At 37.8% G+C, this 17,591-nt stretch overlaps 1 protein-coding gene across 1 annotated transcript; it reads right to left on the bottom strand.

Moving 5' to 3' along the window:
- Window positions 1–9,834: 9,834 nt before the first annotated feature.
- Window positions 9,835–13,531, bottom strand: LOC107826317 (uncharacterized). The gene is made up of 3 exons (XM_075234230.1): window positions 12,481–13,531; window positions 10,399–12,387; window positions 9,835–10,254 (listed from the first exon to the last, which is right to left on the bottom strand). Exons 1-3 carry the CDS (start codon window positions 13,448–13,450, stop codon window positions 9,905–9,907), a joined length of 3,309 nt encoding a protein of 1,102 aa, XP_075090331.1. The 5' UTR covers window positions 13,451–13,531; the 3' UTR covers window positions 9,835–9,904.
- Window positions 13,532–17,591: the final 4,060 nt, after the last annotated feature.

Raw genomic sequence — 17,591 nt, 5'->3', positions numbered from 1 at the left:
TGGACTCGTAATTGAATGGATTATCGGATTTTGTAACTTTCGCCGAATTTCGAGATATGGGCCCCATAGACAAATTTTAATTAATTTCGGGATTTTTATTGAAAATTTAGTATTTTCTTATAGAATTGATTCCTATAAATTTTAATGATTGTATCGAATTATTTTGGCTAGATTCGAGCCAGACATAGTTAGATAATCGAGGAAAGGGTATACTAGTGGATTAAATTGGAGCAAGACGAGGTAAGTCTCTTGTCTAATCTTGTGAGGGAAAATTACCCCATAGGAATTAAATTGAATAATTGTTGCTAATTGCAGGGTCTACGTACGCACGAGGTGACGAGAGTCCGTGCGTAGCTACTATAAATGCTAAAGTCCGGTTAATGTAGGACTCAAAGCATAAATTACTTGTGTAATATATATATATATATATATATATATATATATATATATTGTGAATTGTTAGATAAATATATTAAAGGATGGAAATCTCATACGCTTGATTTTCTATTTAAATCAATTAATTGTTAAGAGAAATTATTCTTCCTCGTGAATTTTATCTTATAATAAATATGCTCTGATTCCGGAGGTACATAAAAAAATGTCCTCCTTTCTTGTAGAGCGGGCCGAACGCCACGGCAGGATAGATGCATCTATGGATTGCGCCGCACGTCCCTCGGCAGTGTACACGACACTCTGGATCGGGCCGTACGTTCTCGGCAGAAATCGTGCTTAATAATAATAATAATTACACGATACTTGGACAATTTATTACAGCTTGTAAAGCTATTTGATAAATTGAAAATTTATTTAAATTGAATTGCAGCTTGTAAAACTATTTGATAAATTGGAATTTTTATTGAAATTGAAGGATTTAATTAATAGATTAGAAATTATTTGAATTGAAGGAATTTAATTAATATATTGAGAATTTTTGGAATTGAAGGAATTTAATTACTTCTGCTAGTTCAATAAAATTATTGTTAACTCTGTGAATCACATTGATATAAATATTTCTATTTTCATGATTATTTAATATTATTGACCTATAGTGAATGTCATAGTCAACCATCTCGTTTCTACCTCTTCGAGATTAGGCTTGATACTTACTGGGTACACGTTATTTTTGTACTCATACTGCATTTGCTGCACATTTTATTGTGCAGGTACATATATGTATAGCGGCCTTGTGGGCGCAAAGGTGTGGTTAATAATTTTGGGGATATAAGTGAGCTGCATTCTATATTACGATCCGCAGCTAACAGAATCTCCTTCAAAGTTATTATATTTTCCTGTCTAGTTTGTATTCTGGACAGATGCTATATTGTATTTTAATTCCCTAGTAAATGCTCATGCACTTGTGGAACTGGATTTTTGGGAATGGTTGTGAATTGTTTAGTAATTTAGCTGCAAAAATATTTATTATTTACTCTATGAGTTTTATCTCTATAATTTTATTAAAGAAAATTTTTATTTCAAAAATACTAAAATGGGTAATTAAGTTAATAGATTATGGTTGGCATGCCTGACAGTGGTGTCCGGCGCCATCACGGCCTTTTGTTGGATTTTGGGTCGTGACAACATGGTGATTATGGCGGAAGCCAGTGTTGAAGACGTACCTGACTTCCAGACATAACTACCACTTGTTCTTGGTGGTTTAGACTTGAGTTTCGTTTATGTATATTTCAAACAGATGTTGTAAATATTATTTCATACCAGCTTTGTTAATCTAAAGTCTCAGTGTCTTATGACCTTTTCTACCAGTCCTTGGGGAATTGTATAAAATTCCGTTATTCCACTTTTTAACTCTTATCATTATCTTTAAATTGTATTTACTGTTATTTGTCTTACCTAGCGGGTTGGGTTAGGTGCCACCACGACTAGTTGGATTTTGAGTCGTGACAAGTTGGTATCAGAGCTCTAGGTTCATAGGTTCTACGAGTCATGAGCAAGTGTCTAGTAGAGTCTTGCGGGGTCGGTATGATGACGTTTATACTTATCTTCGAGAGGCTACAGGGTATTTAGGATAAACTTCCCATCTTTCTTTCCTTATCATGCGACATTAGTTCAACTTGAAGTGTATCTTTTTGAATTGCTTCTACTCACCCATATGTTGTGTTGAGCGCCCGATATCAGCTGTGCATTAACGACTTGTGATCCCACGGATGAGGTGCGTGATATGTTTTCTATGAAGTGGTGATGGGCCAGTCTGGAGAAATTGAGTCCAGGTTTAGACATCAGCTGGGGCTCGATGGTTTCGGTTATATGAGTATGTACTTTTTGATTTATATGTTCGATAGTGTCTGTAGAAGTAGGGCTAATGATTCAGTGATTGGTTGGATAGTTATACGATGAGTATGATGTGGCTGCGGGATGTGTTTAGATGGCTTTGATATGACAAGAAGATTTCGCTTGGAATGTGAAAAAGGACTATGGGTGATTGGTTTCTCTCTGGATGTGTTGAGGGTTCTTCCATGTTGTTCATTTGTGGAATGAGTTAGATTCTCATGTCTTGTTGATGAGTTCAGACTCAGGAAGATTAAGTGATTTCATAGAGGATGTGGCCATGGTAGGGCATGGTGAAATTCCAGTTTGAGGCTAAGCAGGTGGGTTATCTCCTGCAGGATCACTACTAAAAAATCAAGTTTTAGCGACGGACAAATTTTGTAGCTAAACAGAAAAATCCGCCGCTAATCTCATTTAACGACATATTAGCAACGGATTATCAAGAAATTCTTCTATCTACGAGCATTTTAGCGACAGATTAGCGACGACATTCATAGCTAATTCTAGTTTTTTTTGTAGTGGGTGGTCTACGGACGTGTGATCCCTATGATGTTATGTGGAGAGTTTCTTTCTACCAGTGGGTTATATATGTTGCAATTTCAGTTTGGATAGACTGAGAAAATTGGCTTGACTGTCACGTGGATGAATGTGAGTTTCACAGATGATTTGAGGTATTGTATGATTAGCGCTACATGAGTTCATGAAGGATTTGGCTAAGTTACAGTGCGAGATTGTGGCATTTATGAAGTAAGGGCATTGTGGGTTATTGGATTTATGTTCTATGGCTTTGAGCCAAGTGGGGGAGTCTGCTACAAACAATCAAATTGCTTAGTTGTATGTTGTATTGGTTTTGGTAAGGGGAATAGTAGTGGATCGGTTATGACTTGAAGAGGTTGGTTTTGAGGAAGACTTGAGTAAGAAAATTTAGGGGTGCATGATGTATTACACTTTATGGATATAGGGAAATAATGGAATCCTTTGAGTTTGTTATTCGTGACGGATGTAGTGTGCATAGAATAGGGATTTACTCGGTTGCATTAAGATGGGGTTACTTCTTTGGGGGTTGCTGTGTTAATGGAGCACAGATCGTTTAGCTCGTTTGGTTGGAGCATTTGAGATTAGAATATGGTGGATGACTCTCGAGAATGGTTCTAATAAGTTCAAGAGTCATATGTGGTATTTGAGGAATTTTCGGATTTGTATATGGCTAAGTTTGAGATTTGCATCAGAGGATGTCGGGACTTGCGGTATTTCTGTATCATTTGTGATTCTACATTTCAGCATTTAAGAGGTTAAATTAACAACTTTAGATTCACATAAGGTCACTTCAGAGTGGGTATCTCGGGTGCGCTATTTTGAGTATTTAAAAGGGAATACAATGGCTTATGGGCTTTAGGACGACGTGGTTTCATGCTAGGATCTCATGTGGTGAGCATTGAGCTAAGGATCATAGTGTACTGGCAAGGAGAAGTGTTAACTTGAAGATAATTCGGAAGGGACCCGGAGAAGTAGGATAACTTGGTAGTAGGTTGGATCAGTATGGTAATGGATATGATCAGTTCTTTTGGTTCTTAAGATGTAGTGAGGCTTTACAGGTACTTTGTGGCAATTCTCTTGCGCTTGGCAATCTGCGAGACTTGGTTGAGTTAGAGGAATTCAGTTCTGATGGCTTGGTTATGTACTAATGGGTTTGAAGATTTCTCAATGATTTCTACCACGACTTGAGATGGGTACTTTCTACCGGTATGAGGAATACGTTATGCGTTGTAATTTTCTCTTGGATGGGATCAAGTGGAAGACTTCAAGCCGATGGGGTATGTATCCTACTTATGATTCAGAGTTGATAATGAGGTTCTCGTATTTTCACATGATGGCATGATAGATGCGATGCTAGTATGGGATTGAGGTTTGCGTGTACAAGTTTACGGTTCAGTTTTGAAGGGAAGATCATGAATTTTAGACAACATGGATGGTCTCAAATATTTAGATGAATGCTAGTAATACTTGGTATTACCTGAGAAGAGTATAAAATTCAGAAAGGCGCATTGTCTTTTGACTTGTGGGTGCTTGACTGGTATTACGGTAATCGCCTGGTTGATCAACTGTTGATGTTCAAATTTTGCTATGTGGCACGGAAGGATTATGGAAGTAATTCTCATAAGATGATTGTGCATGAGAGATGTGTCGGTCATTTGTGTGGTCGAGTCGGGATCAGATATAGAGTTTTTTGTATTCTCGTGATTCGGAGACTGGAGTCTTAGAGGCAGATTATTTCTTGGTCGCGGACTGTGAAGATATGGCCAAAGTTAGTCAGCTGGGAGTATGTGTTATGGTTAAGTTATTGTGGACTTTTGGAGGGTTATTTATCTATTTGAGGATTTTCGGAGTTGATTTGGGGACCCATTGGTAGGCTTAGTGAGGATGCGTATTCCACACGGGGTCAAATTTGTTGACTCAGCACTGTTATTGTTGAGAGATGTGTCCTTCGGTTAGAGTTGATCTTGTTTATGTTATGATATTTTCTATGTGCTACTCTTCCATGGTACAATGGGTTGTGATCGGTTGGTTATTTGCACACATGATGCGTTCTGTTTGGGCCTCGTGGCAAAATTCGAGCGACATGGTTTTCATGGTGTTGAATGGTTGATTGCGCCTTGGTTATGGTCTTACAGGTTGTGGTATATTGTTCTATCCGTTCCTCCATGATTAAGGTCATGCACTTCATGTGTTTGTTGTTGATTTGGGTAAGGTTGTTGATTTTGAGCATTATGGCTCGAGGCATTTCATGTTGACCAGAGTTTAAATTGGGTCACGCCCTTCAACGGAGTTATGTTGGGATATGATCCTTTGTGTTGATTTTGTATTTTTTGGTTCTCCATGTGTGTTGGGTTTATAGCATTGCGCTTATGGTGGTACTTGTTGAGCTTGCGGGACGGTTCTCTCATTTGAGTCATTTTTCCATTTTGGGTACATTTGAATTGTTTCTTGTTAGTGCACGATTTGTGGATTTAGGTTGTATTGGTGTGTCATGTTAGTAGAGTAGCTGTATTTGATGAGATGAGGTCATTGGACCTAGAATGGGTGCTATCGGATTTGATTTACGTTATGTTTGGAAGAATCATGTCACTAGTCAACTTAGAATTTGGCTATTGTTCTTGTCGGACGAGAGAACTCCATAATTGTTCATATGATGAGTGATTATGAGTTTTTGCATGTTTCTTTCATCATTGGCAGTGTACGGAGTTTTAGAACAAGGTTTTATTTGATATGAGGTTTGTTACCGGTACCAGATTTGTTAATGAGCAGTTATTGTTGTCAGAAGATATTGCGATGAGTATCTAAGTTATAGGGTATATCATGTGATTACATCTTGGGTTACGGTTATGGATTGATACATTTTGTTTAGACTTATACAGTGTGTAAATGTGAGAATCAGGTCTTGTAATGGATTCCGAATGTTAGAAATTTGGTTCCAAGGCTTATGGACTAAGGTTGAAGGAAAAATCTTTAGTTATGTGGAGTTGACAGACTTATGTTGATTGGAGTGACATGGGATTACTGTCGGGTATGTGCATGGTGAGTTTACATAGTGATTTGATGGCTTTGGAATGACTCTTAGCACGTTCGAGGATGAACGTATGTTTAAGTGGGAGAGAATGTGACGACCCGACCAGTCAGTTTGAGCATTTGCATTTTGTTTGATGGTTCAAGGGCATGAGTAGCTTCGTATGATGTATTATGACTTGCGTGTATTGTCGGTCTTGGTTTTCGGGTATTCAAAATTAATTTGGAAGAATGATCCTCAGTTTAGAAGCTTTAAGTTGGAAGAGTTGACCAAGTTTGACTATTGTGTATTTGACCCTTGATCTTAGTTTTGATAGTTCCGTTAGGTTCGGATGGTGATTTTGGACTTGGGCGTTTTCCCGAATTTGCATTTGGAGGCTTCTAGAAGGTTTTGGCCATAATTGGCGAAAGTTGGCAATTTGAAGGTTTAGAAAGTTCATAGGTTTTACCGAGTTAACTTCGGTGTTATCGGGTTCAGATTGTTGTCCCGGCAGTTAGAATATGTCTGTTATTTCATTTGGAACTTTTATGCAAAATTGAGGTCATTCCGAGATGATTTGATATGGTTCTGAACGAGTTTTGGAAGTTAAAAGTTTAAAAGTTCATTAAGTTCGATTTGATATGCGATTCGTGATTTTGATGTTATTGTGTGTGATTTGAGGCCTCGAGTAGGCCCGTTTTATATTTAGGGATTTGTTAGCATGTTTGGACGGGGTCCCGAGGGGCTCGAGTGTGTTTCGAACGAGTTTCGCATTAATTTGGTCATGTTGGTAGTTCAGGTGATGGTTTTTTGCAACTATGCATATTTGGCCGCAGGTGCGGACTCGCTTATGCGATGGAGTGATTGCTTCTGCGAAATGGAGGTGTCCAGGTAAGTTCCACTTTTGTGAAGGATTTAGCGCATATGCGGAAGCGCTTCTGTGAGGTTTGGGTCGTTTCTGTGAGAATGGAACATGAGCTGGGTGTCCGCATCTGCGGCTGCACATGCACTTTTGCAGAGTCGCAGGTGCGGAAGCTTTTTGCGCAGGTGCGGTCTTGGTCTTTTAAGATTTAGTCACAAATACGATAATTTTGCTTGCAAATGCAAGGCCGCATGTGCGGTATTTTGTCTGCAAATGCGGAAGTGTTGAGCATGAGCATATATATCGAGGTTTAGGTTTATTTTATCACAACTTGAGATTTGGAGCTTGATTTTGGGCAATTTTGGAGAGGAGTTTAACCACATGGATTGGGGTAAGTATTTTTGACTCATATTTGATTATATTTTATGATCCTATATTGGATTTTGGCATTTATTGATGATTTCAAAAGAGAAATTTGGGTGGGGGTTTGTCTAAACTTTCCTAAAGTGAATATTTGGGATTTGAATATCGATTTGGAGTTGGCTTTGAGTGAAATTAGTATGATTGGACTCGTAATTGAATGGGTTGTCCAAATTTGTGAGTTTTTTGGGTTCCGAGGTGCCGACCCGTGTTTGACTTTTTGGTTGACTTTGAGTATTTGATTAAAGATTCTACCTTTATCGTTTGGGTTTGCTTTCTAAGGCATTATTTGATGTTTTTGAGTTACTTTTGGCTAGTTTCGAGTCGTTCGGAGGTTGATACGTGCGGGATGGAATTTCTAGAGTGTTGTTTGGCTTGATCGGTATTATTTTTGCTTGCTTGAGGTAAGTATCCTATCTAAACTTGATTGAGGCATTAGTTGCCTGAATTATTTGTGATAGCTATGTGTTATGGTTGCGCATATGTATGGGGTGTGAGCCCATGTGCGAGTACCGGGGCACTCACTCATGCTCGGTGTAGTACTTAGGCTTTGGTATGCCTAGAAATGACTGCTAAGGTTTGAGCCATAATGTTTCTCATATTTGTAACCTTGTTGTGAATTATTTGAGCCATGTTAGAGGTCACATAGAGACTAATTCCCTGAATAAACTTGATAATTGTTATTTCTGTGATGAAATTGCCGATTTGAGCTACGATAGCACACATTGCACATGCCTCCACTTTAGTATGGCATTTATACCAGTCCAAGAGCATGAGATCTGTTATTCATTCGTCATATACACGTATTCTTGTATATTTGCTTCTATGTAATATGATTTTGACTGGATGCCTGTGAAAACACTAGGCGGCTTCTATTTTTATGCTCGTGACCACGCCGGGCGGATTGTGATATCGTGCATGTGACCACACCGGGCAGATTGTGATATTGTGCATGTGACCATACCAGGCGGATTGTAATATTGTACTTGTGACCACGCCGAACAGATTGTGATATTGACTTTTGACCACGCCAGGCAGATTGTGATATTGAGCCTATGACCACGCCACACGGATTGTGATTATTAGTCTATGAGTTATCCGTACAACACGTAAATTGTCCGTGCAGTTATTATATTATTAGCACGTGAGTTTTCTGTGCAGCACGAGAGTTGTCCATGCAGATCTAGTTATTGATATTATTGGCACGTGAGTTGTCCGTGCAGCACGTGAGTTGTCCCTGCAGCACGTGAGTTGTCCGTGCAGCACTTGAGTTATCCGTGCGGATGATATCATTAGCACATGAGTTATCCGTTCAGCAAGTGAGTTGTCCGTGCAGCGTGTGGATACGGATCCATCCTCCTAGGGTCACCCTCTCATGTTTCTTTCTTGATGGTGTACACACGGATTGTGAGAAATCGACAGGTTTTTGGTTGATGTGAGCTCTGGGAGAGCTGGTCATTGTTATTTGGATCGGGTTGCACGCTACAACATGCGTTATTGGCTTATGGGTAATTGGATCGGGTTGCGCGCCTCAACAGACTGATATTGGGTTATTGTATTTCATCTTTACTTGCAATTTCCTTGACTGTTTACGTGATTTAGTTGTATATCTTCTTTATATGCTGGATTGTTGACTGAGTAGAGCACTTTAAAACAAAGAATTATGAGCACCAAGGTGGTTTTTACCTGTGATTTCCTGATTGATTATATATATGTTCTATACTTGTTGGAAATGTATGAATTTTATAGCGAGTATCATTTATAATTCTTGCTTCTGTCATCTCGCCCAGGTTAGTTAGGATGTTTATTGAGTACATGAGGTCGGTTGTACTCATACTATATTTCTCTACTTTTTAACTCTTATCATTATCATTAAATTGTGTCTATTGTCATTTGGCTTACCTAGTGGGTTTGGTTAGGTGCCATCACGACTAGTTGGATTTTGGGTCTTGACAGAAATGCGAGATATTTTGAAAGAAAAGTCGGCTCCGTCTAGAAAATCTAGCTAAATTGTATACTTTAATTTTTATTTTGGTGTAAAGAGGACTTCCAATTGATGGAAAACAGTGTTAGATACTTTTGCTATTTGGACTATCGTATGTTTTAAAGCACAGCCTTAGTGCTGGATTAAAAAAACGGTTATTCTTTCCTATAATAAAAAATGCAATTTTATATGAGACATGTTATGTTTTGTTTTCTTTTTACAAATATTCGTGAAATCTCACTAGTTGAATAATGGTTGAGAGATTGACTGAAGGAGCAACTTGACAGCTGTAGCCTAGTAATAAAGATTTTTTGCCGATTCCTTTAGCTCAGCATTGCTCTAAATAAAGTGATAATGATGATTAAGAAGTGTTTTATGGGTAAAATTCATAGTTCAGTGGATGTTGTGAATATAACTTTTATGATCTCCTTTGCCTTGTATATTGCAGGTATGGTGGAAGCTATGTTGACTCTGGCATCATAGTGTTGAATTCATTGTCATCACTTAATAATACTGTTGCATGTGAGAATGACCTATGTGGAACTGTGAATGGTGATGTAATGGCATTTAGAAAGCACAGGTAATTATTTCTACGCCTGTAACTTCACATAATTTATCCTCTTCTCTCACTCAATATAAAATCTCATTTTAGACTTTCATATATCATAAAAACTACATATATTAAGAAACGAGTTGCTTCATACAATCCAAGATTCAGAGAATTTAAGTACTTGTGCAAAATTGAAAGCTTAATGCATCTGAAATATGTAATCAAGCAACAATCGTACATGAGCAGATGGTTTGTTTCCACCTAGTGACGATTACTGACAAATTGAAGCCTAATTTTTCTAAGTGCTGAGAGAGCATCTTCCATGCTAATTCTTGCATCAGGTTTCACTAAGGTGCAGCTCAAGGCTAATTCCATGATAGATAACATACACTGCATCTTTGTGTCGTTTTTTTCATTCCCTGCCTGTACCAAATTAGCATCCACCACCTTATGAATTCCACTTGGAAAAGAATCACTAACCCAACGTCCTATGCTCAAGTCTCCAGTAAATGCTCCATCACTTGGTCTCATTCTTGTAAGCGTCTCCATCATCAAAATGCCAAAACTATAAACATCGCAGCTTGTGGATACTATTCCATCTTGTCCATACTCTGCAATCATGGTAAAAAATGATAAGAAAAGCTTCCTAGTTATGGAGGAATATGCTAAAGCTTTGAGTATCAAACTATTTCCCAGGGGAAAGAACTATTTTGGGTATTCCAAGGATATGAAGAAACTTTAAAAAGTTGTATTACCCGGAGCAATGTATCCAATGGTTGCAATAGTCCTTGTTTGGACAAAAGTCTCCTCTGCACCTAGCAATTTGGCAATGCCAAAATCACTGACATGGCCAATCATGTCTTGATCTAGCAAGACATTGCTTGGCTTCAAGTCACAATGCACCACAGGTGTTGAATAGCCATTGTGGAGATAGTCTAATGCTGCAGCCACGTCTATCATTACATTCAATCTCTGTAATAAGTCCAAGAATAAGTTGTGAGAGTATAACCATTTATCAAGTGTCCCATTGGGCATGTATTCCAAAATTAGGGCTTTGAAATCAAGGTTGGAGCAGCTGGTGATGACTTTGGCCAGATTTCTGTGGCGAAGGTTCCGAAGCATCTCACATTCTGAGTCAAAACTTTTGAATGCACCCTCCAATTGCACTTTGAATACCTTTGCTGCCAAAAGAGTACCATCCTTAAGTGTCCCTTTGTAGACCATGCTGAAACTCCCAATACCAAGCAAGTTGCTTTCATTGAATCCTTCAGTTGCTTGTTCAAGTTCATAATAGGAAATTCTTTCATGTCCTTTAAATTTCACCAGAGACGAATCTGCTTGACTTGCATTCTTCTTCATCTTTCGCAACCTCAAAAATACATAAAAGAGGGCTAATGCAAGAAATACTAGACCCACTCCCAAAACGACAGACAAAACCAAAATTTTCTTTTTCCTCTTGGGAGATTTGGTGACACATGGTGGCACGTGAAATTTAGAGTCACCGCAAAGTGCATCATTGGGCAAGAAAGATTGACTTGTGGCATTTGCAAAAGGACCACCAGTGGGAATTTCTCCACTGAGTTTATTGAATGAGAAGTTCAGGTACTTGAGATACACAAGAGCTTCTAATGACTTTGGTATTTCACCAGTAAGATTGTTATAGCAAAAGTCCAAGAATTCCAAGGCCAACATTCTTCCAAATGAATTTGGAATAGGCCCATATAATCTATTATGTGCTAGAGAAAGTTTGATCAATCTATCCAGACCCACTAGAGTGTTAGGGATCTCACCAGACAAATTATTTTTGGATAGATCAATGAGTGTTGCAGCCTTTATATTTCCAACCTCCAGAGGAATTTTTCCACTTAATAAATTGGATGTAACGTTGAATTCTACGAGATCTTGAAGGCTTCCTAAACTTGCAGGTAATGTTGAATTCAGCCTGTTATAAGCTAGATAAAGATTCCTCAAACTGGTGATGTTCCCTAAGCATGGAGGCACTGAACCAGAAAGCTGATTTTCCGACAAGTCTAATGCACCGAGATTCTTTAAAGTGCAAATAACATCTGGTATGGTTCCTTCTATCTTGTTTCTTTGTAGGTAAAGTTGTTGAAGATTCAACATGCGTTGGATAGTTTTTGGAATATGTCCAGTCAACTCATTGTTAAGCATATTCATCCTTGTGACTCCAGTAAGATTACCAATTTCTTCAGGAATACTTCCCTTTAGTTTACAAGCATAGCTTTCAAAAATGTGCAGAGAGTCGGAGAAATTTCCAACAGATGTAGGAAAAAACCCATGCAGGGGATTCTCAGATAAACCTATTACTCTTAGTTTCCTACAGTTTGTCAACGATGCCAAGAAGCTCAATGTTGAATCGCTATAAAAATTATTATACTGCAAGTTCAAAAACTCAAGATGTTCTAAGTTACCAAGTGATTTAAGAATTGGACCTGTGAAACTGTTGGCACTGAGATCAAGTTTTCTGAGTCTTGAAGAATTTGAGATAGAAGCAGGAATAAAACCACTCAGATTATTCGTCGCACAATTGAATTCTACAAGGCTGGGCATTCTATGGCCTAAATCTGAAGGTAGAGTACCTAAAAGCCTGTTTCCGTCAAATGATAGGTACTGCATTGCTGACATGTTGAAAATGCTTGTAGGGATGGAACCAATAAACTCATTCCCGAATAATCCCAGCAACTGTAGTTTCTTAAGATTACCTAACTCCACTGGTATCTCTCCTATCAAGTGATCGAGGGAAATATATGAGTACCAGGGAGAAAAGGAGAACATTATATTTAAGATTTATTATAAGGAAATATCATATTAATTACCTTCCAAATGCATATCTCCAAGATATAATTCCATAAGAGCTGTTAAGTTGGCTATCTCTTTTGGCACAGTTCCAATGAAATCATTGCCAGACAATGACAACATCTGAAGCTTTCTGCATTTTTCTAAGTTTGGTGGAATAGTGCCATCTAGATAGTTGTACGAGATGCCAAATTTTTCCAAGTTTGGAAGGTGGTCACATATCGTTGTTGGAAGCTTACCAGTAAGATTGTTGTAGGTGAGACCAATCTTTTGCATCGGTGTAATGTTATAGATTGATGGCGGTATAGAGCCAGTGAGCCGGTTGAATTGCAGGTCTATGAAAGTCATATGACGAAGATCACCGAGTTCTCGAGGGATCACTCCTTCGAGAAAGTTTTCCTTTAGTGTCAACACCTCCAGTTTTGTTACATTGGAAAGGGAAGATGGAATTTTCCCCGAAAATTGGTTGCTCGAAAGGTACATGTATCGGATGTTAGATAACAAACTTAAAAATGGTGGGACGCCACCAGTGAAGTTATTGATTGTGACATCAATCAGTTTCAACCTCTGCAAATGAGCCAATTCTTCTGGCAACTCCCCATGGAAAGTGTTGTTACTGATGTCGAGGAAAACAAGAAATGAGAGGTTTCCTAGATGCGGAGGAATGGTACCATGAAGTTGCATGCTAGAAATGTCTAAAGCTGTGACTCGATGGTGGCGAGAGCTGCAAGTGATGCCAATCCAGCTACAAACTGGGCTGGAAGAAGACCAGTTGCTTTGTAACAAGTTGTTAAGATCAGAAGAAATGTGAGATTTCAAGGCAAGAAGAGCTGCTTCATCAGTGTTAATGTTGGGAACAGTAGCCACTGAAGTATGGTGATGAAACAGAATGAGAACTGCAAGAGCAAACAGGAAATCGAAACTTCTGCCCATAACTATAACATGCATGTTTCTGTTTTTCCTAAAACAAGAATGGATATGGAAAAACATTAATCTTAGATTGTCTATTTATGGAAGTGGGCATTGGCCATGCTACAGGCACAATTCTCTTTTGCCTTAATGAGATGTGCCAAAACGTCAACCCGGATGCCCTTTCTTTCTCTACGGCATTAAATTTATTTAATGATTTCAAACTCATGATTAAGACTTAAGAGTGTCAATTATGAGTAGAGGTGGCAGAATGGGTAAAAGAAAATAGTTATCCAACCATATTATCCATTAAAAATTGGTTGGACGATGAACTTTTTAAAAATGGATTGAGTATGGATAAGAACCATATTATCCACTTAGAAAATGGTTAACCAAATGGATAACCAATAGATAACTAATGTGTTTAACTTTTACATTTGTAAAGCCTCAAATTGGGGTTTCTAAGTTTGGGAGACTAGGAATTCCCCCTCAAGTGATCATATTCAAGAAGCCATGGATAATATGGATATCCATATTATCCGCCGAATAACTCGTTTTTTATCCGTCTCAAATACGGATCGGATCGGATCGGATAATTTATCCATTTTTTGAATTACCCATTTTCAACCCGCGAATATCCGACACGACCCGCCCGTTTGCCACCCTTAATTATGTGTATTACAAGTTGTATTAGTGAAAGTCAGTCAATTTATACTGCGTGGGGCTGCTGATTGTTGAGGACTAGAAAACTGCAATATGGCATTGAACGACCCATATCATTTGTGCAACAACCTAGTAGTCATTACAACGTATAGCAAACTAATACGTGTACAACTTATTGTGCAAAAGAAGATAAAAAGAGGAAAAAGATGGGATGATTTTGACAAATAGCCACTTTTAAGGCTGCTAATGTAGAATATAACCCACATTTGTACACTAACTAAAAAATAGTCACAATTAAAAAGTAACAGACACCCGCTTCTTTTTCATCGTCTCCACTTCTTCTGCGCACTGTTAAATTTGATGGCACTTCCTGTGAAGTTTTCCTTTCTTTACCTAGTTCTAAAAGGGGAAAAAATTAAAGGAGAAGTAGGGGTGGTGGGAAATGGTGTGGACCGTTTAAGATTGCAACTCAGTTAATCACTTTGTAGTTGTTTGGTTTGCATCAAACTTGCAAACCATCTTTCCAATTGTTGAATAGCTTGGTTATTTATGAAAGTACAAGGGGGAGGAGTGGGGGATGAATTGTAGCCAATTAAAATCTTGGTTGAGTAAGTGTAGGTTTTGTAAAGTGAAAAATTTCAGTAGGAATGAAATAAACAAACGGAAAGGTAAAAAAAGGCACAACAGTTTTGATACTGGTTCAGTACCAGTGTGGTACCTACGTCCAGTTCCCTTGGGTCACAAGGGTTCTCTTAGATCTTTGATAAAGGATTACAATAGTGATGGTTTTAGTACGTTCACCATCAACGATATTCAGCAACAATGGTTTTTGTAATTTTGACACAACTCTTATAGACTCAAGAATACAGTATTTGTACTAAGAACTAGAAAGGCTTAGAGAACAGTTTGTGTAGCTGCGTGAATCTTCTTCTTGAGATTGCCTGTCTTCTTATAGGAGAGTTTGAATAGTCGTTGCAGATTGATCTTTGATTGAGGCACAGAATCCTCTAAGAGATTTGACCCAAGGGGTGCCTCTGAATCCTGCACGTAAGATGGGCTGCATTCGTTTACATCCATTCCCTTTCATATCCAAATTTCGGGGAGTGATTTGTGGCTTCGATTTGGTTGATCAATCTTCTGATTCTAATTTAGTCCTTGAAGTATGGCATGATATTCTCTAGCAGCTGCACTTGATATGTTTCCTTGTTGAGACAGCCTCGATATCCTTTGATTGAGACTAAAACGTTTGGACTTATTTTGTTTCCTTTTTTACGGCTTTGACTTCCTTTGATTTAGCATTGTTCATGTTGCCTTTGATCTCGTTTCCATTCTGATATACTTGTCTTTGAACTTTTCTTGAAGTAGTGCTACTTTATGATTTCCTGCAATCAAATAGATACGATTAGATTTGCACTATTGTTGTCATTGAAACTTAGATGTAACAATTTACACATTAGTCTTCAAAATATATGAGCATCTAAAACAAATTTTCTTACAAAGCATTTAACGATTGTAAGGAAATTGCAACAGAAAGCTAAGAAGAAATAGGATAGGTAATCAGAAAGAGATGAAAACTAGACAGAATAGGGGATGAGATACATACTTAGAAGATAGGTGAGAAACAGAGACTTGAGTCGAAGGTGTAACATAATTCGCATCCTTCCTTCTTTTTAACTCTTAGTCCTTTTTAACCACTTGCTAATTGGGTATGGATCCCAAATAAAACTCTCCAATAATTTACTTGACCCAATAATCCCAATTGACCCAATCTCATTCATCTCTTCTAGTCCATAGGTCCTTACGGAGTCAGCTTGGTTCACACAACATATGAGACAAAAATTACTGTACTAGTCAGCTGGATATATGTCCTAAAGTTCTGTCCTGTAAGAATCCGGACCTCGTCCTAGAGTTTACTTGTATAAGTTTCGAAATCCATGACACTATATTGGCGAGATGGTTTTGCTTTTTCCTAAAACAAGAATGGAGATGTCACAACATTGATCTTAGTCTATAGGGATGGCAATGATACAATGCGAATGCAGGGTGGTGCGGCTTTGAACATGTGCATGTTGCGGGTTTTGGGCGGGGGTAGGTTCAAATCCCGACACAAAATTAAGAAAGAGATGAATCTATTCAACACAAATCTTATTGTTGTATTGGTGAAAAATCTTTTTGCTGGCCATTTTAAAATCAACGCCATCCCCTCGAACACACCCCTTACCCCGGAGAGAGAAAAAAGTAGTTAATTAAGCAGATGAAATGACAAGTATGCTTTGATAGTTGAACAAGGAAATGCCAACAATTTCTTCTAAAAGAAGTTCTTTTGATTTGTTTCGTCTATGTAATTCATCTAGATTAATTATTGTCTATTTTTTTCTATCTCTGTTAAAGTCCTAATAGCTCAAAAGTATATTCTTCAGCAAGACATATGATTGAAGCAACCGAAATGCCTCTAGTCTTAGGTTAAATTCCCAGATTTGAAATCCCAAAAGAAACATTCATATTGATAATAGATACTCTCTCCGTTCACTTTTAGTTATCAAGTATTCTAAAAATAAATTTTTATTTTTACTTGTCATTTTTCGCATATGAAGAAAAAAAAAAATTATTTTTCCTATTTTACCTTGGCACTAATTACTAATGCCAAATCATTTTCCAAATATATTAAGACTATACATCAATTAATATGGGTATCATGATAAATTATGCACTTAATTTATTATTTTTTAAGGATATACAAAGTCAATAATAAACAAGTAAAAGTGAAAGGAGGAAATACCTAAGAAAAAGGAAAAATGAATTAGTTTAATGATATTAACTAGCTTAAACAGTTTGTGCAGAAAATTTAAAGTAATAAAAAAAACAACTTTTGTGGGGCGGGTGGCCGCGGGTGCAGGTGCGTGGCAGGTGGACATGGGTGCACATGAAATTTTGTGGGTTTAAACATAACCGGCACCGCACCGCCCCCGTTGCCATCCTAGATTGTCTATTTAAAAATATCAAATTCATTAAACTAATAATGTTGTTAGTCTCTGGAGTGTTTTCTGGTTAATAGTGTCAGTTGTGTACTACATGTTGTATTAGTGAAAGCGCCACTGACGGGATATTTTTGACTGGTCTGTCTCTCTTTCATTTCGTGGAAATCGGGGGAAGGAATCTGAACTGAAATAAACACTAATATCTTTAAGAGGGACGTGGAGGCTGGAAAACAAGGAGGATAGGAGTTTCTTAGTGCTAACGGAAATAAAAAGTAATGTGGTAAATTAAGAAAGAAAGACTTTAATTTGATGTGCTAAAATAGATTGTTAATTAAGAGACAAGTTCTTGCATTTGTTCATAGTTTAAGGTGATAGATAAGATGAAATCTTTCAGCCTCTCTACTTTTAGTTTGTTGGGAGCTCAATAACAGTTCCTTCTCCTATAGTGTTGTTTTTCCTTTTGCTTTGAGAATTCTGAATTCATGCAAGTTTTGCCATTTTCTTGACATATATTTGATGAATCAAGGAGTAAATAATTGTCAAGATAATTCTTGAAGAGGCAAAATTACGAACAAATGAAG

Source organism: Nicotiana tabacum, chromosome 17, assembly GCF_000715075.1.
Source record: "Nicotiana tabacum cultivar K326 chromosome 17, ASM71507v2, whole genome shotgun sequence".
NCBI lineage: Eukaryota > Viridiplantae > Streptophyta > Magnoliopsida > Solanales > Solanaceae > Nicotiana > Nicotiana tabacum.
The sequence above is the reverse complement of the archived record's forward strand: the minus strand, read 5'-3'. Positions and strand labels throughout refer to the sequence as shown.

Coding starts and splice junctions, on each gene's coding strand:
- LOC107826317 (XM_075234230.1), bottom strand. CDS start 13,450: ATGTTTTTCCATATCCATTCTTGTTTTAGGAAAAACAGAAACATGCAT. Junction 12,388..12,480: donor TGGAGATATGCATTTGGAAG/GTAATTAATATG, acceptor ATCACTTGATAG/GAGAGATACCAGTGGAGTTA. Junction 10,255..10,398: donor CATTGGATACATTGCTCCGG/GTAATACAACTT, acceptor CCATGATTGCAG/AGTATGGACAAGATGGAATA.